The sequence below is a fragment of the Salvelinus alpinus genome, chromosome 32 (assembly GCF_045679555.1).
Source record: "Salvelinus alpinus chromosome 32, SLU_Salpinus.1, whole genome shotgun sequence".
In the NCBI taxonomy this organism is placed as follows: Eukaryota; Metazoa; Chordata; class Actinopteri; order Salmoniformes; family Salmonidae; genus Salvelinus; species Salvelinus alpinus.
The window spans coordinates 10337478-10362892 of record NC_092117.1 but is presented as its reverse complement, the minus strand read 5'-3'; the positions used below and the strand labels follow the sequence as shown (position 1 = coordinate 10362892).

At 45.4% G+C, this 25415-nt stretch overlaps 1 protein-coding gene across 1 annotated transcript in view; it reads right to left on the bottom strand.

The window, feature by feature from the left end:
* Positions 1 to 24390, bottom strand: part of LOC139562533 (alpha-2,8-sialyltransferase 8F-like) — a 43117-nt gene extending 18727 nt beyond the window's left edge. Inside the window, exons 1-4 of the mRNA XM_071380289.1 lie at positions 24155 to 24390; positions 22686 to 22772; positions 9870 to 10127; positions 9504 to 9587 (exon numbers count right to left, since the gene is read on the bottom strand). Coding sequence (XP_071236390.1) covers positions 9504 to 9587; positions 9870 to 10127; positions 22686 to 22750 — 407 coding nt within the window. The 5' untranslated portion in view covers positions 22751 to 22772; positions 24155 to 24390. The remainder of the gene's footprint in view (positions 1 to 9503; positions 9588 to 9869; positions 10128 to 22685; positions 22773 to 24154) is intronic.
* Positions 24391 to 25415: the final 1025 nt, after the last annotated feature.

The window sequence follows — 25415 nt, the reverse complement described above, 5'->3', positions numbered from 1 at the left end:
AGGTTGGTCTCGGGCTCCGGGGTAATAGCTATGGGGCTATAATGGCAAGACAGTGCATCCGGCTTGACATTCTTGGACCCTGGCCAATATGAGAGGGAGAAGTTGAACATTGTGAACAGCAGGGCCCATCTATCTTGCCTGGAGTTAAGGCGTTTGGTGGTGCGGAGATACTCCAGATTTTTATGGTCGGTCCATACGATGAATGGATGTTCTGCCCCTTCCATCCAGTGCCTCCATTCCTCCAACACCATCATCACTGCGAGAAGCTCACGATTTCCCACATCGTAGTTTTTCTCTGTGGCGTTGAGGTGATGGGAGAAGAAGGCGCAGGGTTGTAGCTTCAGGTCCAGGGAAGAACGCTGGGACAGGACCGCCCCCACTCCTAAATCCAATGCATCGGCCTCCACCACAAACTGACGGGAAGGGTCAGGATGAACCAGGATGGGAGCAGTGGTAATGCGGTGTTTGAGGTCCCGGAACGCATGGTCAACAGCATAGGACCACGTGAACGGAACCTTGGGAGAAGTGAGTGCTGACACGGGGGAAGCCAGGATGCTGTAACCCCAGATGAAGCGGTGATAGAAGTTGGCAAACCCCAGGAAACGTTGCTGCTGCACCCTGGACGAAGGCTGGGGCTAATCCACCACTGTTGTCACCTTCCCAGGATCCATCTGGACACTCCCAGCGGAGATGATGTACCCCAGAAATGGGATGGTGCAGCGATGGAACTCACACTTCTCTGCCTTAACAAACAGCTGGTTCTCCAGGAGGTGTTGAAGAACCTGTCGGACGTGGAGCACATGTTCTTGGGGGGAGCGGGAGAAGACAAGGATGTCATCAATGTAGACGAAGACGAACCGGTTCAACATGTCGCGGAGAACATAATTTCCCAGATCCTGGAACACAGCATGGGCGTTGGTGAGGACAAATGGCATGACCAAATACTCATAGTGGCCGCTGGCCGTGTTGAAGACGGTCTTCCACTCATCTCCCTCCCGTATCCGCACCAGGTGGTAGGTGTTCCGTAGATCCAGCTTGGAAAACACGGTGGCCCCCTGGAGCAGCTCGGAGGCTGAGGAGATGAGAGGTAGCGGGTAGCGGTTCTTCTGCGTTATGTCATTGAGTGTTACGGTGTTACGTCCCCCAGTTTCTGTGTTGTAGTTTGTGTATTTGCATGTATGTATTTCAGGAAATGGCTTCCTGAAATTCTCCCCAAGCAGCTGATTAGTCAGCCCCATTGATGATTGGAGAACTGACCCCGCCCCCTCGTCAGGACACAGCTGTCTTCAATTACCAACTCCTTCTGAAGCTATATAAAAGCGAGTGTTCTGTTGTTCAGAGGAGAGAGGATTGCAGAGAGAGGAGGCTGATGGCTATATACTGTGTTGGTTGTGCTCAGAGGGAGAAGATTAGTATGTCCTATGTTTTCGGTGTTGCGCAGAGGTATAATTTCTTGCCAGTATTTTGTAGCCGGTCCTACTAAGGTATGTCTATGACAAAAGGACTGTTTTTGATTGTGAAATTGTTTGTAATATTCTGTTTCATTTGTTGCCAGGGGGGAAGGGGAAGGCACCTAGGTAGTGCTTAGGCAAGAGGCCCACGGGCATACATATACCCGTAGTATATACTCTGTCTATGCACACTAGGTAAGACCTGGGTGGACCACCCCCTGTATTTTGGTTAGCGCACCAGGTGGTGCTAAGTTAGATAAGTAGTGGGTAGGTAGGTTATATGGGAAAGGGGGCTTTGACATTTACTTTCTTTGCTTTGGTTCCGTCCAGCCCCTTCTCCCCATATTACCGTGTGAAGGAATAAATTCCTAGTAAACGGTGAAACCTCTGCCTTTTGTCATCCTTACTCGCACCTACAGTCCCATACCTCTTTCACTTCACGGGGCATTGAGTTGTAGCAGGGTGTTGCGTTCCCTCTTCATAGAGGCGTGCGTAACACCCGGTAGTCGATGCACGGGCGTAGGATCTTGTCTTTCTTCTCCACAAAGAAGAACCCTACGCCAGCGGGAGAGGACGAAGGACGTATAAATCCTGCAGCTAGGGAGTCCCCAATGTAGGTGTCTATAGCCTTGGTCTCCGGCCCTGACAGCGAGTACAGTTGTCCCCGGGCCGGAGTGGTGCTAGGGAGAAGGTCTATCCCGCAGTCATATTGTTGGTGCGGCGGAAGCGAAGTGGCCCGGGCCTTGTTGAACACTTCCCGAAGGTCCTGGTACTCCGCAGGAATGGCGGAGAGGTCTGCGGCACCTTCTGAGCCCCCAGGAATATGTCCCGGGGCAGGTTGCGCTGACTTCAGACACTGGGCGTGGCAGAACGGACTGCAGCCCATGATTGCACCAGTAGACCAGGTGGTGAGGGGATTGTGTCGCTGGAGCCAGGAGAATCCCAATATCATGGGAATCTGAGGAGACTTGATGAGCAGGAATTGAATAGTCTCGCTGAGATTCCCTGACACCCGTAGGTTGATGGGAGTGGTAATATGAGTGACCCGGCCTAAAGAGTGCCTTTTCAGCGCTCTAACGTCCATGGGAGTGGAGAGGGGCTGAGGGGGATGTTCAGCTCGGAAGCCAGGGTAGCATCCAAAAAACTCTCAGACCCAGAGTCAATGAGAACCCGGAGAGAATTAGACTGGCCTCCCCACAGCAGAGTGGTATGAACAGGGGTGTGAGCAAGGGAAGCATGTAAGTTCTCCATATGGCCCACCAAAGTACTCGCTACTACCGGTGAGCCTGATCTAACTTCTTAAGGCTAGGGGGCAGTATTCAGAAGTTCGGATGACTGACATGCCCAAAGTAAACTGCCTGTTACTCAGGCACAGAAGCTAGGATATGCATATAATTGGTAGCATTGGATAGAAAACATATGGCAGGCGAAAACCAGAGGAGAATCCATCCGGAAATGTTTTTTTTTTTAGGTCACAGGCCATTTCAATGCTAGTCTATGGGATATTCAAAACAATTCCTCCCAGGTTGCAGTTCCTATGGCTTCCACTAGATGTCAACAGTCTTTAGAAAGGGTTTCAGACTTGTTTTCTGAAAAACGAACAAGTAGTTGTAGTTTTTCAAGGTGTCCCTCATTAGGACTCTAGTCTTGTGGCGCGTGAATGAGGGCGTGTACTTCGTTATTTATCTCCGGTATTGAACATATTACATTCCGTCTTAAATTTTATAGTTTATTTACATATTAGGGTACCTGAGGAGTGATTAGAAACGTTGTTTGACTTGTTTGGACGAAGTTTACCGGTTGCTTTTGTGATTCCTTTGTCTGCATGTTGAACGAGTGGAACGGTGGATTACTGAATCAAACGTGGGATATAAAGAAGGACTTTATCGAACAAAACAACCATTTGTTGTGTAGTTTTGACCCTTGGGATTGCAAACAGAGGACGATCTTCAAAGGTAAGTGATTTATTTTATCGCTATTTCTGATTTTTGTGACACCTCTGCTGGTTAGATTTTTTTTTTTAATGCTGGTGTATGCGGGGCGCTGTCCTCAAATAATCGCATGGTATGCTTTCATCGTAAAGCCTTTTTAAAATCTGACAATGCGGTTGGATTAACAAGAAGTTAACCTCTCTAGGGTAGGCATTATTACAGACATTATTTTAACAGTTTTGGAAACTTTAGAGTGTTTTCTATCCAAATCGACCAATTATATGCATATCCTAGCTTCTGGGCCTAAGTAACAGGCAGTTTACTTTGGGCACGCTTCTCATCCAGATGTCGAAATAATGCCCCCAAGCCATAAGGCTGGTTTACAGTTGGTCTATCGACATGTCAAATCAAATCCAATTTTATTGGTCATATACACATGGTTAGCAGATTTTATTGCGAGTGTAGCGAAATGCTTGTCTGTAGACAGTTGCCGCAGTGACATCATGAACATTCTATTGTTGTCCGGCATCAAACTTGTCCTTGTCGTTATGAAAAGTATAAACACAAAAACGACAGTCTGCATGACCTCAGCAGCCCGGTGGTCCAAATATCATTCCTGCTGTATTTTAACACCAATAAAACCATCCATTTAAAAATGAATACACTTAGTACGTATATGTCAATCTAACCAGGCGACTAAAAGAAACTTTCTTAATAATGTTCTGGTACGTTACTAGCTTGGTAGCTAGCTGGCTGGCTTGCCAGTTCAAATAATGACCAGAGCATAGCTGACAACCCTGCAAACAAAAATAAGTCATTAGAACGTCCCCGGAATGTCACAAAATGGTTGACTAAAGTCGTCAGGACGTTGTGTCATCGTCCTGTGGAGGTTTTGTCTAAATATCGGTTTGTTCCCGGGAAGTCCCCAAGGACGATTTTAGAACGTTCTTGGGACATTGTGTCATAGTCCTGTGGAGGTTTTGTCTAATTTCTGGTTTGTTCCCGGGATGTCCCCAAGGATAATTTTTGGATGTTCTCAGGACGTTGTTTCATGGTCGCATGGAAGTTTTTGGTCTACTTCTCGGTTTGTTCCGGGGAAGTCTGCAGGGATGTTTATAGGATGCTCTTAGAAGTTTCTGTCATGGTCCCCTAGAGGTTTTTTGTAGTATCCTTTTTTTCCGCAGGTGTCCCCACGGATGTGTATAGGACATTCTTAGAAAATTATGTTCTGGTCCTAGTATATGCGCAGCCATGTTTTGTTACACATCACCACTTGTTACTGTTGCCAAGCCCATCAAGGCCCGGATTGGTGAACCATTGTTTCATTCACAGCTCTTTGTATGTTGGCAATGTTAGGGACATCCCCCCCATGCACACAGCGCTTTCAACGTACATAGTGTATATTTATTTAAACAATAATTATTATTCAACATGTCCTCATCTGGGATTTGAACTCACAACCTCTTTGTTCATGGCATTCCAATCTTCCTATTACACCACCATGTCTGTCAATTATTGATTTCACATGTATTCCTACACTTTACATTTCAAAGTAACTCTAAACTCTGTTAATAATACTATTTTATTTATCATAGTGATTCAAGAGCAGTGGGGAAATGTGAGGTCCTTTTAGAGGCCTAAGGATAAATAAAATGTCTCTATTTTGTGTAATAAAATGTAGTCTTAGTTTTCTATTTCATCTTTTCAATAACTCGGATTTCAGATTTCATCTCTTCAGTTTGTGTTGGAAAGAGAAAGATTAATACTCAAGAAAAACATATCCAATCATGATTTTTCTTTGGTGGTCTCTGGGTAGAAAAATCTAGCTAGCTCAGCCAGACATTGGCTAGGCCTTCAGAAGCTGGACAGAAGGCCTCTGCCATTCAAATCAAATCAAATGTATTTATAAAGCCCTTTTAACATCAGCAGATGTCACAAAGTGTTCTTACAGAAGCCATCATAAAACCGCAAAGAGCACATTAGCTAGGAAAAACTCCCTAGAAAGGCAGGAACCTAGGAATAAACCTAGAGAGGAACCAGGATCTGAGGGGTGGCCAGTCCTCTTCTGGCTGTGCCAGGGGGAGATTATAAGAGTACATAGCCATTAAGGCCAGATCGTTCTTCAATATTTTCAAACGTTCATAGATGACCATTTTATTACAATGTGTTTTGTACTGTTATGATTGGGGCCTACTGGAGTGAATGGATGAGCTGCTTATTTTTTAACATGATTTGATGCTGTGTGTGTCTGCTGTCTATCTGCCGGGTCTATGTGTTCGACCAAAACTGCACTCTCTTTCAGTGGAGTGCACAGGTATTACGCTCACTGTCCTTTCAGCACCAATGCCCTGTCACTTTTTTTGTGACACTGTTGTTGTCGCTATTAGTGATAGTGGTGTTAGGCTACCATAGGTGGTGTAAATGTTGATTTTTTTTGCTGTTCGCATTATGTTATGCTGTGTGTCACGTTTGTGTCCGTGCCGGTTTTGTCTCTGTGTGAGCGACAGCCCGAAGCGTGGCCAGCCTGTTTGATTCATTCATAATGTCATCAAAAAGCATTACTCCTCCTTCACTACAACTAGAATGGTCCGACTACAGAAGATACAACGTAGGCTATTGGAAGATTTTTGGTACCTCTACAGTATAGTCACGGTTCGCCACTATTCAGGAGAAACATTAAAACATAACAATATGCCCCATCAACATTAGACAACTGTAGAGAAAACCATCAAATTGCTGAAGTAAGTAAATGAAATCATTGATGAGAGTCAGATTAACTGATAACTAAAATAGCAGTGCAGATTCTATAAATGCAGAGATGTATTATAGGTAATGAATGTGTAGGGGACTTTAGAGAATGATACAGACTTTGTGGCGCAGCAGAAAGATAAGTGAACCTCAAATCCAGAAGTTGTGAGTTCAGTGATGGGGTCATATTGAAAAGTCATTACTAAGTACTCATGTCAAATGTTATCATATTGACCAATATTTGGTTGTTGATTTATTTATTTTATCATGTTATAATTGACAAAATATTTTTTACACAATTTTAGCTGTACAACCTCCCGCTTACCTTAAAACCCCTTTAATGACTTTACATATAATGATTTGGGACATCTGGGACCATCACATGACGTCCTGATGGCTGGTAAAACAAATGTCATGAGAACGTCTTACAAACGTCCTAACATTGTGGCGAAATCCTGCACGGAGCCTTCACCGTGCGCTGCCACTTTAAGAGCACGTCAGCAGTAAGGAAGGAGGAAATAAAGACAGCTCGTTCAGCTCTATGGGGAGGAGCTCTTGGTTGGCGCGACAGTTTATTGTGTGTGCGATGCTGCAGAAGTTCTGTTTGTTTTCAGCGTGTGTAGTTCATAAAGTATTTGTACTGTTCCTTAATGACGTCCTGGTAACGTACAGGGAACTACACAAAGGTCCGCCAGATAACCATCGCGTGACGTCCTGAGAATGCCCTATAAAACTCTTGACATGGTCCTCCTCAGTGATGTCTTGGTAACTACACAAAAGTTATCCATTAACGTCAGTGGGGTAACATCTCGCCAAAACCCTAAGAGGGACCTAATAGGAGCGTCGTCTAATGTCCTTAGGACGTCCCCTGTTTGCTGGGAAAGTAAGCTATTTTTGATATTTTTCTTCATTATTCCAGGAAAATAAACTCACAACAACATAATTATTTACTAGGTAAATGCTAGCTTACGGTTATTAGTGTGCCTTGGTTCACAAGACCACTAGAATTCCACTGACTTCTGACTTATAGTTAATTAGCCTTGCTTCACAAGACCATTCCAGATATTCAACTACTTCTACTATTAGGTCTTCTACCACCACACTCACCACTACCATATCAGGGGTCTCCGACCTTTACTAGCATGGGAGCTACTTAAAAAAAAGGAAACAACTCGTGACCTACAATTTTGTTTCTAGCTTTCAAAAAGGCACATTCTCCAACTCTTCCCCGGGTCCTTAGTGTACAAGAGAAAGTACGCGGGAATGTTCCGTTTTAATGTGCCGGTCTAGCGATGGTTCTGTACTGCTGCTGCTCATTTCATGGCAAAGTTAGCAAATTACAAATAATACACTGCTCAAAAAAATAAAGGGAACACTTAAACAACACAATGTAACTCCAAGTCAATCACACTTCTGTGAAATCAAACTGTCCACTTAGGAAGCAACACTGATTGACAATACATTTCACATGCTGTTGTGCAAATGGAATAGACAAAAGGTGGAAATTATAGGCAATTAGCAAGACACCCCCAATAAAGGAGTGGTTCTGCAGGTGGTGACCACAGACCACTTCTCAGTTCCTATGCTTCCTGGCTGATGCTTTGGTCACTTTTGAATGCTGGCGGTGCTTTCACTCTAGTGGTAGCATGAGACGGAGTCTACAACCCACACAAGTGGCTCAGGTAGTGCAGCTCATCCAGGATGGCACATCAATGTAAGCTGTGGCAAGAAGGTTTGCTGTGTCTGTCAGCGTAGTGTTCAGAGCATGGAGGCGCTACCAGGAGACAGGCCAGTACATCAGGAGACGTGGAGGAGGCCGTAGGAGGGCAACAACCCAGCAGCAGGACCGCTACCTCCGCCTTTGTGCAAGGAGGAGCACTGCCAGAGCCCTGCAAAATGGCCTCCAGCAGGCCACAAATGTGCCTTGCACAAAGGCACATCAACTAGCAACACATGGAGTGATAGACAAACGTGAACACCACACAGGCAGACAGGGACAATATTGCTGGAAATGAATTGGCAGATATTGTGTTAGGTTAGGCTTTTTAAGCCAATAGTGTATAACCAGGGGTGGGATAATGTCAAGAAGGAGGGGAAGAGAAAGAAAGAACAAAGCGTGAGCGTGCTGTATTTCTGATACAGTATATCCACAGTAAAACAAGTACTGTATCAACATAACATGAAAGGCCGCTCAGCAAGGAAGAAGCCACTGCTCCAAAACCGCCATAAAAAAAGCCAGACTACGGTTTGCAACTGCACATGGGGACACATATCGTACTTTTTGGAGAAATGTCCTCTGGTCTGATGAAACAAAAATAGAACTGTTTGGCCATAATGACCATCGTTATGTTTGGAGGAAAAAGGGGGAGGCTTGCAAGCCGAAGAACACCATCCCAGCCATGAAGCACGGGGGTGGCAGCATCATGTTGTGGGGGTGCTTTGCTGCAGGACGGACTGGTGCACTTCACAAAATAGATGGCATCAAAGGGACGGAAAATGATGTGGATATATTGAAGCAACATCTCAAGACATCAGTCAGGAAGTTAAAGCTTGGTCACAAAAACACATGTACTTTCAGAATTGTTTGGCAACCTACTCATAGGTGGGCTGCGAGCTACTGGTAGCTCACAATCGACCTGTTGGAGACCCCTGCACTATATACTACTTCTATTACTACTGCTGCTACTACTACTACTTCTACTACTTCTTATATTACTGCTGCTGATACTACTACTACTACTACTATATACTACTACAGGTTTTTTTACTTTAAACTTCAACACTTCTTAGACAACTATAAAAATAATTTTGGCCGGCTGAAACAACTCACACAATTTTTCTTCATGGAAGAAACAAAACCCACCTAACCTTCTAGTTAGCTTTATTATGATCCCAATTGGTCTCTCTTCCTTTCCTCCCTCTCTCTCCCCTCCCTCCCTCTCTCTCTCTGTCCCCTCCAGGAGAGAATGACTGCTAACTCTCATTGAAGCCACAAAGTTCAATGCTGACCGCAGTAGTGCAGGCATTGTTTTCAGGAAACAGGTCCCCTTTAAAAGTGAATGGGGAAATGGTCATATTTGTGTACATATTTTTTTTAAAGACAATCGTGGTACCAATAATTGCTTCTATTACACAGATTATTGAATAAAATCGCACACAGAAGAAGTTATAAGGATAATTCAGTGGCTACTGGCAACCAACAGTACCCAGACGGCCTTGAACTTGAGATACTCAATGAGAGGGCGCAGCACTGAGCTAGCCTGCAACGTCACTTCCTGGAGTAGCTCCAACTGTGCATGTTATGTCTACATATGTTTCCCCCCCGAGACGGCATCTTAGACGCTAAAAGCATCTTAGACACTCTCTCTCTCACCCTCTGATCTGACTGGGGTTGATGGTCATCAGGTGGGTTTTGTTCCCCACATCCTTACTGTTGGTGACCGGACCCAGGTTAAACCTAGAGAGAAAGAGAGAGAGAGCGAGAGAGAGAGAGAGCGAGAGAGGAGGGAGGTGAGAGAGAGAGTGGAGAGAGAATGAGAGGGGGAGGGGAGAGGAGGGAAGGAGAGAAAGGAGGCAGGGAGAGATAGGGGGAGAGGAGGGAGGGAAAAAGAGAGAAGGGGAGAGAGAAGTGAAGTGAGGGGGGAGAGAGAGGAGGAGAGAGAAAGAGAGAGATGTTGTTGAGGATGATAATGGTGATGATGGTAATGATGATGGTGATGGTGATAATGATGAAGGTTACCTGATGATGTAATCAGCATTGTCTATCTCTGCTCCACAGCTGCTGTTCTGCAGGATTCCTCCGCTTCCCACCACGGCACAATGACCCAACAAACCTTTACTCCAGGGTAAGGCCTTTGGCAGCATGCTGTGTAGTTTCTTGTCGACCGTTTTAAATAGCTTTTGGTTGGTCTCATAGTGGATCTTCTGGCCCGACTTAGTGTTCTGATTGGTCAGGATCATCTCACCTGTAGCATTACAACAGGAACGTAAGATCACCCTGGGATAGGAGAGGAGAGAGGAGGGAGGGAGGGAGGGAGAGCAGGAGAGGGAGAGAGAGCGAGAGAGATGAGATGCTCAAACTCACTAGTGCACATTTTCAATTGGCCATATTAAAACTGTTTAATTTGATCCTGAGTGTAGGTTATTTCCCTGACATCTGGAATCAAGGACTCATAATGTCATGTTTTGTCATTGATTATCATGTCTTGTCCCTGTGCTTCCCTTCTATTCGTTTCCCTCTGCTGGTCTTATTAGGTTCTTTCCCTCTTTCTATCCCTCTCTCTCCCCCTCCCTCTCTCCCTCTCTCGCTCTCTCTCTCTATCGTTCCGTTCCTGCTCCCAGCTGTTCCTCATTCTCCTAACTACCTCATTTACTCTTTCACACCTGTCCCCTATTTTGCCCTCTGATTAGAGTCCCTATTTCTCCCTCTGTTTTCCGCTTCTGTCCTTGTCGGATCCTTGTTTGATGTTTGCTGTTCTGTGTCCTTGTTCCGCCCTGTCGTGTTTTTGCCTTCTTCAGATGCTGCGTGTGAGCAGGTGTCTATGTCAGCTACGGCCTGTGCCTTCCCGAAGCGACCTGCAGTCTGTGGTCGCGTCTCCAGTCGTTCCTCTCTACTGACGAGAGGATTTCAGTTTTCCTGTTTTGGATTTACCTAAGATAATATCCAGGAGTATCGTTTTTTGTTTAAGACTGGAATAAAGACTCTGTTTCTATTAAGTCGCTTTTGGGTCCTCATTCACCAGCATAACAGAAGGATCCGACCAAGAATGGACCCAGCGACTACGGATTCTCGCAACACTGCCGTCGAGTTCCAGGGAGCAATGCTCGGCAGACACGAGCAGGAATTGTCTGCTGCTCGTCATGCCGTTGAGACCCTGGCCGCTCAGGTCTCCGACCTCTCAGGACAGTTTCAGAGTCTTCGTCTCGTGCCACCAGCTACTTCCTGGTCTTCCGAGTCTCCGGAACCTAGGGTTAATAACCCACCATGTTACTCTGGGCAGCCCACTGAGTGTCGCTCCTTTCTCACCCAGTGTGATATTGTGTTCTCTCTCCAGCCCAACACATACTCAAGAGAGAGAGCTCGGATCGCTTACGTCATATCACTCCTTACTGGTCGGGCTCGGGAGTGGGGCACAGCTATCTGGGAGGCAAGGGCTGAGTGTTCTAACGATTATCAGAACTTTAAAGAGGAGATGATACGGGTTTTTGATCGTTCAGTTTTTGGGAAGGAGGCTTCCAGGGCCCTGGCTTCCCTATGTCAAGGTGATCGATCCATAACGGATTACTCTATAGAGTTTCGCACTCTTGCTGCCTCCAGTGACTGGAACGAGCCGGCGTTGCTCGCTCGTTTTCTGGAGGGACTCCACGCTGAGGTTAAGGATGAGATTCTCTCCCGGGAGGTTCCTTCCAGCGTGGACTCTTTGATTGCACTCGCCATCCGCATAGAACGACGGGTAGATCTTCGTCACCGAGCTCGTGGAAGAGAGCTCGCGTTAACGGTGTTCCCCCTCTCCGCATCTCAACCATCTCCTCCCACCGGCTCAGAGACTGAGCCCATGCAGCTGGGAGGTATTCGCATCTCGACTAAGGAGAGGGAACGGAGAATCACCAACCGCCTTTGCCTCTATTGCGGTTCTGCTGGACATTTTGTCATGTCATGTCCAGTAAAAGCCAGAGCTCATCAGTAAGCGGAGGGCTACTGGTGAGCGCTACTACTCAGGTCTCTCCATCAAGATCCTGTACTACCTTGTCGGTCCATCTACGCTGGACCGGTTCGGCTGCTTCCTGCAGTGCCTTGATAGACTCTGGGGCTGAGGGTTGTTTTATGGACGAAGCATGGGCTCGGAAACATGACATTCCTCTCAGACAGTTAGGGAAGCCCACGCCCATGTTCGCCTTAGATGGTAGTCTTCTCCCCAGTATCAGATGTGAGACACTACCTTTAACCCTCACAGTATCTGGTAACCACAGTGAGACCATTTCCTTTTTGATTTTTCGTTCACCTTTTACACCTGTTGTTTTGGGTCATCCCTGGCTAGTATGTCATAATCCTTCTATTAATTGGTCTAGTAATTCTATCCTATCCTGGAACGTTTCTTGTCATGTGAAGTGTTTAATGTCTGCTATCCCTCCTGTTTCTTCTGTCCCCTCTTCTCAGGAGGAACCTGGTGATTTGACAGGAGTGCCGGAGGAATATCATGATCTGCGCACGGTCTTCAGTCGGTCCAGAGCCAACTCTCTTCCTCCTCACCGGTCGTATGATTGTTGTATTGATCTCCTTCCGGGGACCACTCCCCCTCGGGGTAGACTATACTCTCTGTCGGCTCCCGAACGTAAGGCTCTCGAGGATTATCTGTCTGTTTCTCTCGACGCCGGTACCGTGGTGCCTTCTTCCTCTCCCGCCGGAGCGGGGTTTTTTTTTGTTAAGAAGAAGGACGGTACTCTGCGCCCCTGCGTGGATTATCGAGGGCTGAATGACATAACGGTTAAGAATCGTTATCCGCTTCCCCTTATGTCGTCAGCCTTCGAGATTCTGCAGGGAGCCAGGTTCTTTACTAAGTTGGACCTTCGTAACGCTTACCATCTCGTGCGCATCAGAGAGGGGGACGAGTGGAAAACGGCGTTTAACACTCCGTTAGGGCATTTTGAATACCGGGTTCTGCCGTTCGGTCTCGCTAATGCTCCAGCTGTCTTTCAGGCATTAGTTAATGATGTACTGAGAGACATGCTGAACATCTTTGTTTTCGTTTACCTTGACGATATCCTGATTTTTTTCACCGTCACTCGAGATTCATGTTCAGCACGTTCGACGTGTACTCCAGCGCCTTTTAGAGAATTGTCTCTACGTGAAGGCTGAGAAGTGCGCCTTTCATGTCTCCTCTGTCACATTTCTCGGTTCTGTTATTTCCGCTGAAGGCATTCAGATGGATCCCGCTAAGGTCCAGGCTGTCAGCGATTGGCCCGTTCCTAAGTCACGTGTCGAGTTGCAGCGCTTTCTCGGTTTCGCTAATTTCTATCGGCGTTTCATTCGTAATTTCGGTCAAGTGGCTGCCCCTCTCACAGCTCTGACTTCTGTCAAGACGTGCTTTAAGTGGTCCGGTTCCGCCCAGGGAGCTTTTGATCTCCTCAAGAAGCGTTTTACATCCGCTCCTATCCTTGTTACTCCTGACGTCACTAAACAATTCATTGTCGAGGTTGACGCTTCAGAGGTGGGAGTGGGAGCCATTCTGTCCCAGCGCTTCCATTCTGACGATAAGGTCCATCCTTGCGCTTATTTTTCTCATCGCCTGTCGCCATCGGAACGCAACTATGATGTGGGTAACCGCGAACTGCTCGCCATCCGCTTAGCCATAGGCGAATGGCGACAGTGGTTGGAGGGGGCGACCGTCCCTTTTGTCGTTTGGACTGACCATAAGAACCTTGAGTACATCCGTTCTGCCAAACGACTTAATGCACGTCAAGCTCGTTGGGCGTTGTTTTTCGCTCGTTTCGAGTTCGTGATTTCTTATCGCCCGGGAAATAAGAACACCAAGCCTGATGCCTTATCCCGTCTCTTTAGTTCTTCTGTGGCTTCTACCGACCCCGAGGGGATTCTCCCTGAAGGGCGTGTTGTCGGGTTGACTGTCTGGGGAATTGAGAGACAGGTAAAGCAAGCACTCACTCACACTGCGTCGCCGCGCGCTTGTCCTAGTAACCTTCTGTTCGTTCCTGTCTCTACTCGTCTGGCTGTTCTTCAGTGGGCTCACTCTGCCAAGTTAGCTGGCCACCCCGGCGTTCGGGGTACGCTTGCTTCTATTCGCCAGCGGTTTTGGTGGCCTACTCAGGAGCGTGACACGCGCCGTTTCGTGGCTGCTTGTTCGGACTGCGCGCAGACTAAGTCAGGTAACTCTCCTCCTGCCGGTCGTCTCAGACCGCTTCCCATTCCTTCTCGACCATGGTCTCACATCGCCTTAGACTTTATTACCGGTCTGCCTTCGTCTGCGGGGAAGACTGTGATTCTTACGGTTGTCGATAGGTTCTCTAAGGCGGCACATTTCATTCCCCTCGCTAAGCTTCCTTCCGCTAAGGAGACGGCACAAATCATCATTGAGAATGTGTTCAGAATTCATGGCCTCCCGTTAGACGCCGTTTCAGACAGAGGCCCGCAATTCACGTCACAGTTTTGGAGGGAGTTCTGTCGTTTGATTGGTGCTTCCGTCAGTCTCTCTTCCGGGTTTCATCCCCAGTCTAACGGTCAAGCAGAAAGGGCCAATCAGTCGATTGGTCGCATATTACGCAGCCTTTCTTTTCGAAACCCTGCGTCTTGGGCAGAACAGCTCCCCTGGGCAGAATACGCTCACAACTCGCTTCCTTCGTCTGCTACCGGGCTATCTCCGTTTCAGAGTAGTCTTGGGTACCAGCCTCCTCTGTTCTCGTCCCAGCTCGCCGAGTCCAGCGTTCCCTCCGCTCAGGCTTTTGTCCAACGTTGTGAGCGCACCTGGAGGAGGGTCAGGTCTGCACTTTGCCGTTACAGGGCGCAGACTGTGAGAGCCGCCAATAAACGTAGGATTAAGAGTCCTAGGTATTGTCGTGGTCAGAGAGTGTGGCTTTCCACTCGTAACCTTCCCCTTACGACAGCTTCTCGCAAGTTGACTCCGCGGTTCATTGGTCCGTTCCGTGTCTCTCAGGTCGTCAATCCTGTCGCTGTGCGACTGCTTCTTCCGCGACATCTTCGTCGCGTCCACCCTGTCTTCCATGTCTCCTGTGTCAAGCCTTTTCTTCGCGCCCCCGTTCTTCTTCCCTCCCCCCCCCCCGTCCTTGTCGAGGGCGCACCTATTTACAAGGTACGGAAGATCATGGACATGCGTTCTCGGGGACGTGGTCACCAGTACTTAGTGGATTGGGAGGGTTACGGTCCTGAGGAGAGGAGTTGGGTTCCATCTCGGGACGTGCTGGACCGTTCGTTGATTGATGATTTCCTCCGTTGCCGCCAGGGTTCCTCCTCGAGTGCGCCAGGAGGCGCTCGGTGAGTGGGGGGGTACTGTCATGTTTTGTCATTGATTATCATGTCTTGTCCCTGTGCTTCCCTTCTATTCGTTTCCCTCTGCTGGTCTTATTAGGTTCTTTCCCTCTTTCTTTCCCTCTTTCTATCCCTCTCTCTCCCCCTCCCTCTCTCCCTCTCTCGCTCTCTCTCTCTATCGTTCCGTTCCTGCTCCCAGCTGTTCCTCATTCTCCTAACTACCTCATTTACTCTTTCACACCTGTCCCCTATTTTGCCCTCTGATTAGAGTCCCTATTTCTCCCTCTGTTTTCCGCTTCTGTCCTTGTCGGATCCTTGTTTGATGTTTGCTGTTCTGTGTCCTTGTTCCGCCCTGTCGTGTTTTTGCCTTCTTCAGATGCTGCGTGTGAGCAGGTGTCTATGTCAGCTACGGCCTGTGCCTTCCCGAAGCGACCTGCAGTCTGTGGTCGCGTCTCCAGTCGTTCCTCTCTACTGACGAGAGGATTTCAGTTTTCCTGTTTTGGATTTACCTAAGATAATATCCAGGAGTATCGTTTTTTGTTTAAGACTGGAATAAAGACTCTGTTTCTATTAAGTCGCTTTTGGGTCCTCATTCACCAGCATAACACATAACCCCAATCTTTAAGAACGGAGGCAAATTTGACCCTAACATCAAAACAGACATTTGTGTGAACAGTAACCTGGGGAAGGTTTTCTGTAGTATTATAAATGTAAGAGTTCTAAACTTCCTTAATAGGCACAATGTCTTGAGTAAAAACCAAATTGGATTTATACCCAAACATCACACGACCAATCATATATGCACCCTACACACCCTGATAGATAAACATGTCAACCAAAATAATAACAAAATGTACGCTTGCTTCATCGACTTCCAAAAAGCATTTGATTCTATTTGGCATACAGGACTGTTCTACAAAGTTATTGAAAGTGGTGTAGGGGGTAAAACATATGACATAATTAAATCAATGGCAAAATTGGCAAGAAAATAACAGAATTCTTTAACTAGAGGCGGGGCCTTCGCCAGGGTTACAATCTGAGCCCTGCACTCTTCAATATTTACATCAACGAATTGCCCACTATTCCAGAAAAATCCTCAGCCCCTGGTGTTAGTCTCCACAATTCAGAGGTTAAATGCCTGCTCTTCGCAGATGAGCAGGCGTCTTTAAAAGTGCTTTCCTCACCATCTTAAATAATCCTGCCCCATTCAAAAAATGTAGAACTAAGAATAGATATAGCCCTTGGTTCACCCCAGACTTGACTGCCAGAACAAAAACATCCTGCGGCGTTCTGCACTAGCTTCAAAAAGCCCCCGCGATATGCAACTTTTCAGGGAAGTCAGGAACCAATATACACAGACAGTTAGGAAAGCTAAGGCTAGCTTTTTCAAACAGAAATTTGCATCCTGTAGCACTATTTCCAAAAAGTTTTGGGACACTGTAAAGTCCATGGAGAATAAGAGCACCTCCTCCCAGCTGCCCACTGCACTGAGGCAAGGAAACACTGTCACCACCGATAAATCTATGATAATCGATCATTTCAATAAGCATTTTTCTATGGCTGGCCATGCTTTCCACCTGGCTACCCCTACCCCAGGTAACAGCTCTGCACCCCCTACAGCAGTGCTTCGCAATTATTTTCTGTTACGCCCCCCCTAGGAAGAAGTAAACACTTTGCGACCCCCAACTCTCCACCGCGACTGTAAATAGTATCATTTGTCTATAAAATTGTTATAAGTACACCTCTGCATAACATTGTATCCTTATTAAAAAGAAAGAAAGAAATATAGATCAACTTACAACAAAGAATAACTTTATTAACATTGTTTTTTAGTCTGTAACAGAAAATACTTAAAGTGCATCAATTTGCATGAAATTTAAAAAAAAATTAAAACCTTATTTAAACTGTAATTTTTTTTTGACCATTTGATACTGAAAAATTAAATTAAATATAATCAATAAATAATAATAAATTCAAATCGATCAGCAACATTAACTCAGGAGCACAATATGTGAAACACTTTGACCTACCAAAAATGAATAAAACAATTTGTGCTGATTTTTAAAAAATCAAAATGAGGAAGTCAGGATTAATGGCTACAATGAGCACGTTTTGCAGAGCACAACTTTTCGAAGCAGGGTTTGAAGCATGATACTGCAACTCTCAGCTCCTGCTCAATGTTTAGCTGGGACCTGTACTTGGTCTTCAGTGCAGCAACAGCAGAGAAGCCAGTCTCACAAAGATAAGATGTTGCAAAAGGAAGAAGAATTCCCATGGCCCTCTGCCCTAAGAGTGGATACTGCCTCTCTACACTCAACCAGAATTCACTCAGTGTCTGTGATGTGAACCTCAGTCTCAATGTGGAGTCAGACGTCATATCAATGAACTGGTCCTCCTCTGCAGAGCTGAAACCAGTTGGAGCTGGTGCATTGAAAGGATCTCTCACCCAGTCATATTGGGAACTGTTTTCAGGGAAGTACTTTTTAAAGAATCCCATCAGTGATGAAATATGCTCCTTAATATATGGAATCACTGAGGTGGCATCATAGTCAGTAGTGTCAACAAATTGATGCAGGTTCTCGAATGAATCAGTATTTCCTTCATCAAGTCGCCGTCCCCACATTGCAAGCTTTCGAGTGAAAGAGCTGATCTTGTCTGTGACCTGAGGGAGGTGTTTATCTTTCCCTTGAAGCTGTAGATTTAGTTCATTTAGCTTTCCAAATATGTCACCCGGGTAGGCCAGTTTTGCCAGGAAGTTCTCATCACTACATTTTTCTGCGAGGTCATACTTGTGCTCCTGCTCTGAAAACATTCTTATCTGGTCTCTGAGCTCAAAATCTCGGGACAAGACTTTTCCTCGTGACAGCCACCCTGCTTCACTGTGAAACAGCACAGCTTGATGTTCAGCTCCCATCTCCTCACAGATAGCAGAGAAGACTTGTTTTTAGTGGTCTGGTCTTTATAAAATTGAATACACCTACAATGTCAGTCATAACCTCACTTAATTCAGAGGAAAGGTGCCTTGATGCCAGTGCTTCTCTGTGTATAACACAGTGTGTCCACTCAGCATTAGGTGAGGCCTTCTTGATGAGTGCCCGAAGTCCTTTTCTCATCCCTGCCATGGTCTGTGCACCATTACTGCAAACACCAATGCAGTTCTCCCACTTTAGCCCATTCTCAGTCAGGAAGCAGTCCAGCATTTTGAATAGCTCTTCAGCTGTGGCTCTGTCTCTGACATATTTACAAAAAAAGTAGATCCTCACACAGGGAGTTTGTCATGTCAAAACGTACATAAGCGATAAACAAACAGTCTTTGTTGCTGTCAGTTGCTTCATCGAACTGTAAGGCAAAACGTTTGTCTTTGAGTTTATCTACCAGCTGTTCTTTAAGATCGTTAGCAATGTCATTTATACGTCTGGCGACAGTGTCATTGGACAGAGGGATAGTTTTTATTTTTGCAGCACTTGCGTCATCCAGCATGACAGAGACCATGTCTAATGCTGCAGGCAGTATCAGCTCCTCTGCTATGGAGTGGGGTTTTTTGCACTGGGCAATTTGGTACGCCACCTTATATAATGCTAACAGTGCTCGCTGGTTTACTGAAGTAGCATTCACAAAGCGGGACAATTGTTGGCAATATTCGGCGCGTTTTCGCTGAAAAAACTCAAGCGGCTTATCAGCGGGATTGGGGTGTAATGTCTTTAAGTGACGCCTTAATATATTTGGCTTCATGCTGTCCGCTACCAACATTTTTAGACACAGTAAACATACCGGTCTTTCCTCGTCTCCCACCGTAGTCACAGTGAAGCCAAGCCCTACATACGCTTCGTCATATTTCCTCGTCTTAGCTTTCGGGAGACTTACGTTTGTCTCATTATCTCCGTCTCTCTCCGCCTTTCTTTTCATCCCTGTTAAATATTTTTGGTGTCTCTTAAGGGTTTGTTATCTGCACTTCATATCTCCTGCTCTGTGCTGTGTGCTCTTGTTCGGTGCAAAAAAAAACTACTCCCTGCTGCAAAAAAAAGCATGTTCCCCGGGGTCACACGGGGAACATAGGGGGCCTAGCATCGCTAGGGGGCCTAGCATCGCTCCGAGCCCCCCCAGGGGGGCGCGCTCCATTATTTGAGAAGGACTGCCCTACAGCAACTTGCTCAAGCCCTCCCGCTTCTCCTTCACCCAGATCCAAACAGCTGGTGTTCAGAAAGAGTTGCGAAATCTGGATCCCTACAAATCAGCTGGGCTAGACAATCTGGACCCTCTCTTTCTAAAATTATCCGCCGAAATTGTTGCAACCCCTATTACTAGCCTATTCAACCTCTCTTTCGTATCGTCTGAGATTCCCAAAGGGGGAGAACCTCTAGACCCAAACTGTTACAGACCTATATCCATCCTGCCCTGCCTTTCTAAAATCTTCGAAATCCAAGTGAACAAACAGATCACCGACCATTTAGAATTCCACCGTACCTTCTCCACTATGCAATCTGGTTTCCAAGCTGGTCACGGGTGCACCTCAGCCAGGCTCAAGGTCCTAAACGATATCATAACCGCCATCGATAAAAAACAGTATTGTGCAGACGTCTTCATCGACCTGGCCAAGGCTTTCGACTCTGTCAATCACCGCATTCTTATCGGCAGACTCAATAGTCTTGGTTTCTCAAATGACTGCCTCGCCTGGTTCACCAACTACTTCGCAGATAGAGTTCAGTGGGTCAAATCGGAGGGCCTGTTGTCCGGACCTCTGGCAGTCTCTATGGGGGTGCCACAGGGTTCAATTCTCGGGCCGACTCTTTTCTCTGTATATCAATGATGTCGCTTTTGCTGCTGGTGATTCTCTGATCCACCTCTACACAGACGACACCGTTCTATATACAGTACATCTGGCCCTTCTTTGGACACTGTGTTAACAAACCTCCAGACGAGCTTCAATGCTTCACTCCTTCCGTGGCCTCCAACTGCTTTTAAATGATAGTTAAACTAAATGCATGCTCTTCAACCGATTGCTGCCCGCACCCGCCCGCCAAACTTGCATCAATACTCTGTAAGGTTCTGACTTAGAATATGTGGACAACTACAAATACCTAGGTGTCTGGTTAGACTGTGAACTCTCCTTCTAGACTCACATTAAGCATCTCCAATCCAAAATGAAATCTAGAATCGGCTTTCTATTTCACAACAAAGCCTCCTTCACTCATGCTGCCAAACATACCCACGTAAAACTGACTATCCTACCAATCCTTGACTTCGGCGATGTCATTTACAAAATAGCCTCCAACACTCTACTCAGCAAACTGAATGTAGTCTATCACAGTGCCATCCGTTTTGTCACCAAAGCCCCATATACACCCACCACTGCGACCTGTATGCTCTCGTTGGCTGAACCTCGCTAAACATTCGTTGCCAAACCCACTGGCTCCAGGTCATCTATAAGTCTTTGCTAGGTAAAACCCTGCCTTATCTCAGCTCACTGGTCACCATAGCAACACCCACCCGTAGCACTTGCTCCAGCAGGTATATTTCAATGGTCATCCCCAAAGCCAACACTTCCTTTGGCCGGCTTTCCTTCCAGTTTTCTGCTGCCAATGACTGGAACGAATTGCAAAAATCACTGAAGCTGGAGACTAACAGTTGAAGTCGGGAGATTACATACACTTAGGTTGGAGTCTTTGTTTTTTAACCACTCCAAAAATTTCTTGTTAATAACCTCTTGGAAATAGGGGGCGCTGTTTTCACTTTGGGAAAAAATCGTGCCCAAATTAAACGGCCTCGTACTCTGTTCTAGATCATACAATATGCATATTATTATTACTATTGGATAGAAAACACTCTGAAGTTTCTAAAACTGTTTGAATTATATCTGTGAGTAAAACAGAACTCATTTGGCAGCAAACTTCAACTATATATAGATATTTTCTATTGTGTTATCGCAGTTGTAAATGAGAACTTGTTCTCAACTGGCCTACCTGGTTAAATTAAAAATTAAAAATAACAATAAAAATGACCTATGCCTGCTGTCACCCACGGCACATGGCCTACAGCAGAGCCTGGACCTGCTAGAGCAGTACTACCAGACCTGGGCCCGGGCAGTAAACCCCAAAAACACTAAAATAATGATTTTCCAGAGGAGATCCAGATCTCAGGGAATTAGATCAATGTTCTCAATTGGTACAAAATATATAGAGTACTGCACACACTATAATTACTTAGGTTTAAAAATAAGCTCAACTGGACACCTTAATGACGCAGAGAGAAAGCACGGAGGGCGTTCTACGCCAAATTTTTATTTAAATTCCTATTAAAATTAGGCTGAAACTAATTGAATGTGTCATTGAACCAATTACACTTTATGGCAGCGAGGTGTGGGGTCCACCTGCAAAACAAGATTTCACCCGATGGGACAGACACTCCATTGAAACCCTGCATGCAGAGTTCTGTAAGATTCTCCTACATGTCCAGAGGAAAACTACAAACAATGCATGCAGGGAAGAATTAGGCCAATATCCACTAATAATAAAAACTCCAAAAAGAGCAATGAAGTTTTGGAAACATCTGAAATACAGTGACCCCCTCATATCATTACCAAGCCCTGCAATACCAGTTGCTGAGCAAAGAAAAGAGTCCACTCATCCAGCTGGTCCTTGGACTGAGTTCACAAACCTGTTCTACTAACACACTGAAGCCTCAGGACCAGAACATCCAATTAATCAGAATAAACCAAATTACAACACAGTCAAAACAAAACTACATTACTTATTGGGAAACACGAGCACAAGCACAAAGCAAAATGGAGTGCTATCTGGCCCTAAATCGACAGTACACCGTGGCAAACTATTTGACCATGGTTACTGATCAAAAACCTTAGAAAAAAAATTGACAAAGTACAGGCTCAGTGAGCACAGCCTTGCCATTGAGAAGACAAAAGAAAACATGGCCCCCTGTAGACAGGAAAGGCTATGCAACCACTACACCACAGCAGAACCTGAGACAGAGCTGCATTTCCTGACAAAATAAAAAAAAATATAAAACAATTAGAGGGTGTCATTTCCCCCTATTCAAGGTTTCAAAGACCTTTCTGATGAGGATAGGCTACCAGTCCTGTTGGGGGTGGACGCAGAGAGCTGTGGTTTGGCAGCGCACTACATTGCTGCCTGACATAAAATGAGGGACAGTGTCTGACAAGACCAACCAACCTACACATGTCCTCTATGCTTATTGTTATTGTTAAATGTATTGTTATTTTGACCTTTGGTTATTGTTGATAGTGTTGTCCCGTTGACAATATTGATTATTATTATAAATTATGTTCATATTTTTAAATGTCCAAAGTAAGCTTTGGCAATATGTTCACTGAATTGAATTGAGAGAAATATGGAATGAAACAAATAGGTGCCAGAGAATGGATGACAATATGTAAACAGGTACTGCGCAATGTCTATCAGACATTACTGACAGAGCTCAGAGAGAGACGTGGTCAGACATTATCTGTAGAGCACAAATAGAGAGAGCCGTGATCATGCATTGCCTGTAGTTCACAGATAGGCTACAGGGATCAAACATTACCTGTAGAGTTCTCTCTGGGTGATGTTGGGTCTGTGAGGGCAGTTCATCAACTCTCTAACGTCCATTATTAGAGTCCTCGTGTTGATACTTTAGAGAGGGAGATAGACAGAGAGAGGGGTAGGGGGAGAGAGAGTGAGGGGGAGAGAGAGTGAGGGGGAGAAAGAAAGAAAGAAAGAAAGAAAGAAAGAAAGAAAGAAAGAAAGAAAGAAAGAAAGAAAGAAAGAAAGAAAGAAAGAAAGAAAGAAAGAAAGAAAGAGAGTAAGAAAGAAGAGAAACAAACAAAGTGTGAGTGTGCTGTATTTCTGATATATTTTACGGTTAAAATACACTACCGGTCCAAAGTTTAAGAACACCTACTCATTCAATGGTTTTTCTTTATTTTACTATTTTCTACATTGTGGAATAATTGTGAAGACATAAACACTATGAAATAACACATATTGTCACGCCTGCTTCCACTCTACCTCTCTGGCGCTCGAGGGCGCCAGGCTGCCCTTCATTACGCACGCCTATCACCATCATTACACGCATCAGCGCTCATTGCATCAGCGCTCACCTGGACTCCTTCCCTTTGTTGATTTCCCCGTCTATAACTGTCTGCTCCACTGTTTGTTCCCTGTATCAACATTAATGTCGTTATGTGTTCATGTCCAGACGCTGTCCTGTCCTGTTCCATGTCCGTTGATAATTAAATGTTCACTCCCTGTACCTGCTTCTCGTCTGCCAGCGTCGACCCTCACACATATGGAATCATGTAGTAACCAAAAAAGTATTAAACAAATCAAAATATATTTTATATTTGAGATTCTTCTAATAGCCACCCATTGCCTTGATGACAGCTTTGCACACTTGGCATTCTCTCAACCAGCTTCATGAGGTAGTCACCTGGGATACATTTCAATTAACAGGTGTGCCTTCTTAAAAGTTAATTTGTAGAATTTCTTTCGTTCTTAATGCGTTTGAGCCAATCAGTTGTGTTGTGACATGGTAGGGGTGGTATACAAAAGATATCTCTATTAGGTAAAAGACCAAATCCATATTATGGCAAGAACAGCTCAAATAAGCAAAGAGAAACAACAGTCCATAATTACTTTAAAACATGAAGGTCAGTCAATGCGGAAAAATTTCAAGAACTTTTAAAGTTTCTTCAAGTGCAGTCGCAAAAACCATCAAGCGCTATGATGAAACTGGCTCTCATGAGGACCGCCACAGGAATGGAAGACACAGAGTTACCTCTGTTGCAAAATATATTTTGATTTGTTTAACACTTTTTTGGTTACTACATTATTCCATATGTGTTATTTCATAGTTTTGATGTCTTCACTATTGTACTACAATGTAGAAAATAGTCAAAATAAAGAAAAACCCTTGAATGAGTAGGTGTTCTCAAACTTTGGACCGGTATTGTATATCAGACGGAGATATTTTTCCTCTTTGAGTGTGTGGTGTGTGTATGTGTGTTAACTTACGCCTTGGCTGAAGTGACAGTGAGGAACTTGAGTCTCAGTCTCTTACAGAGAAAAGCTGCATAACTGTCAAACCCACCACTCCTGACACACACACACACACACACACACACACACACACACACACACACACACACACACACACACACACACACACACACACACACACACACACACACACACACACACACACACACACACACACACACACACACACACACAGTTCTTATGGTATTTCACAAAACACTTCCACAGATAGCCACTGTTATGTAAATGCCAGTTGAAAAGTACCAGTGGCCTAGCCTTTGCCCCAAGTCAAAGCAGGTCCACTGAGGCCATGGCTTCAGTGACATTAGAACCGGGCCGTAGAGGTGGAAGCACAAAAGCCTGAGCCTTCTTGGTAAAACACCGTGGTAAGTCCTTAGTGGGAATTCACCATCAAGAGTGTTCGAAAATATACCACTTACATCTGAAATTTGCCCCACAGTTATTTTTAATAATCACATAAAATAAAGAAACGTACCTTTTGTGGGAGTACCTCCTTATGAGTGTGAGAGACAACAGAGAAGCAGAACACACCAGAATGAATAGAACCAGATATATATTATAACGCATGGTGACAACTGCCACAATAACCAGTCAAGCATTAATCACCATCAAGTTCCTTCTCACTCCCAAGTTGGTGTTCTACAGAATGAGATGCTTAATCCTCGTAGATATAGATTTTCGCCTAATTCATAGATTTGAAATGTATTTTGCATTTAAGGCACAGACACGACCATAAAGTATAACACTATCAGACCAACAGAAAGAGGGAGGGAGGGAGGGAGTGTCACGACTTCCGCCGAGGTAGGCCCTTCTCCTTGTTCGGGTGGTGTTCGACGGTCGACGACGTCACCACCGATCCATTTTTCTGTTTCGTTTTGTTTTGTCTGTATTACACAGACCTGGTTTCAATTCCCCTATCATGTTCCCAATTTAACCCTCTGGCATACATTTCTGTTCTGTCCATGATTGTTGGTTTCGTTAGTGGTTTTCGTTGGTGCATGTGTGTTTGTTATATTCCCATTGAGGAATTTTTGCTTGTATTTTGAGTAAACGCCGTTGTTTTGCTCAACACCTGTGTCCTGCGCTTGACTCCGCTACATCTCTGCACACAAACCCTGACAGAATCACGGACCTCTTCAAATGGAGTCAGCAGGTGCAGCCAGCCCTTCTCTCCCAGTAGAGGAGCAAGTCCAACAGCACGCGACCATGTTACACA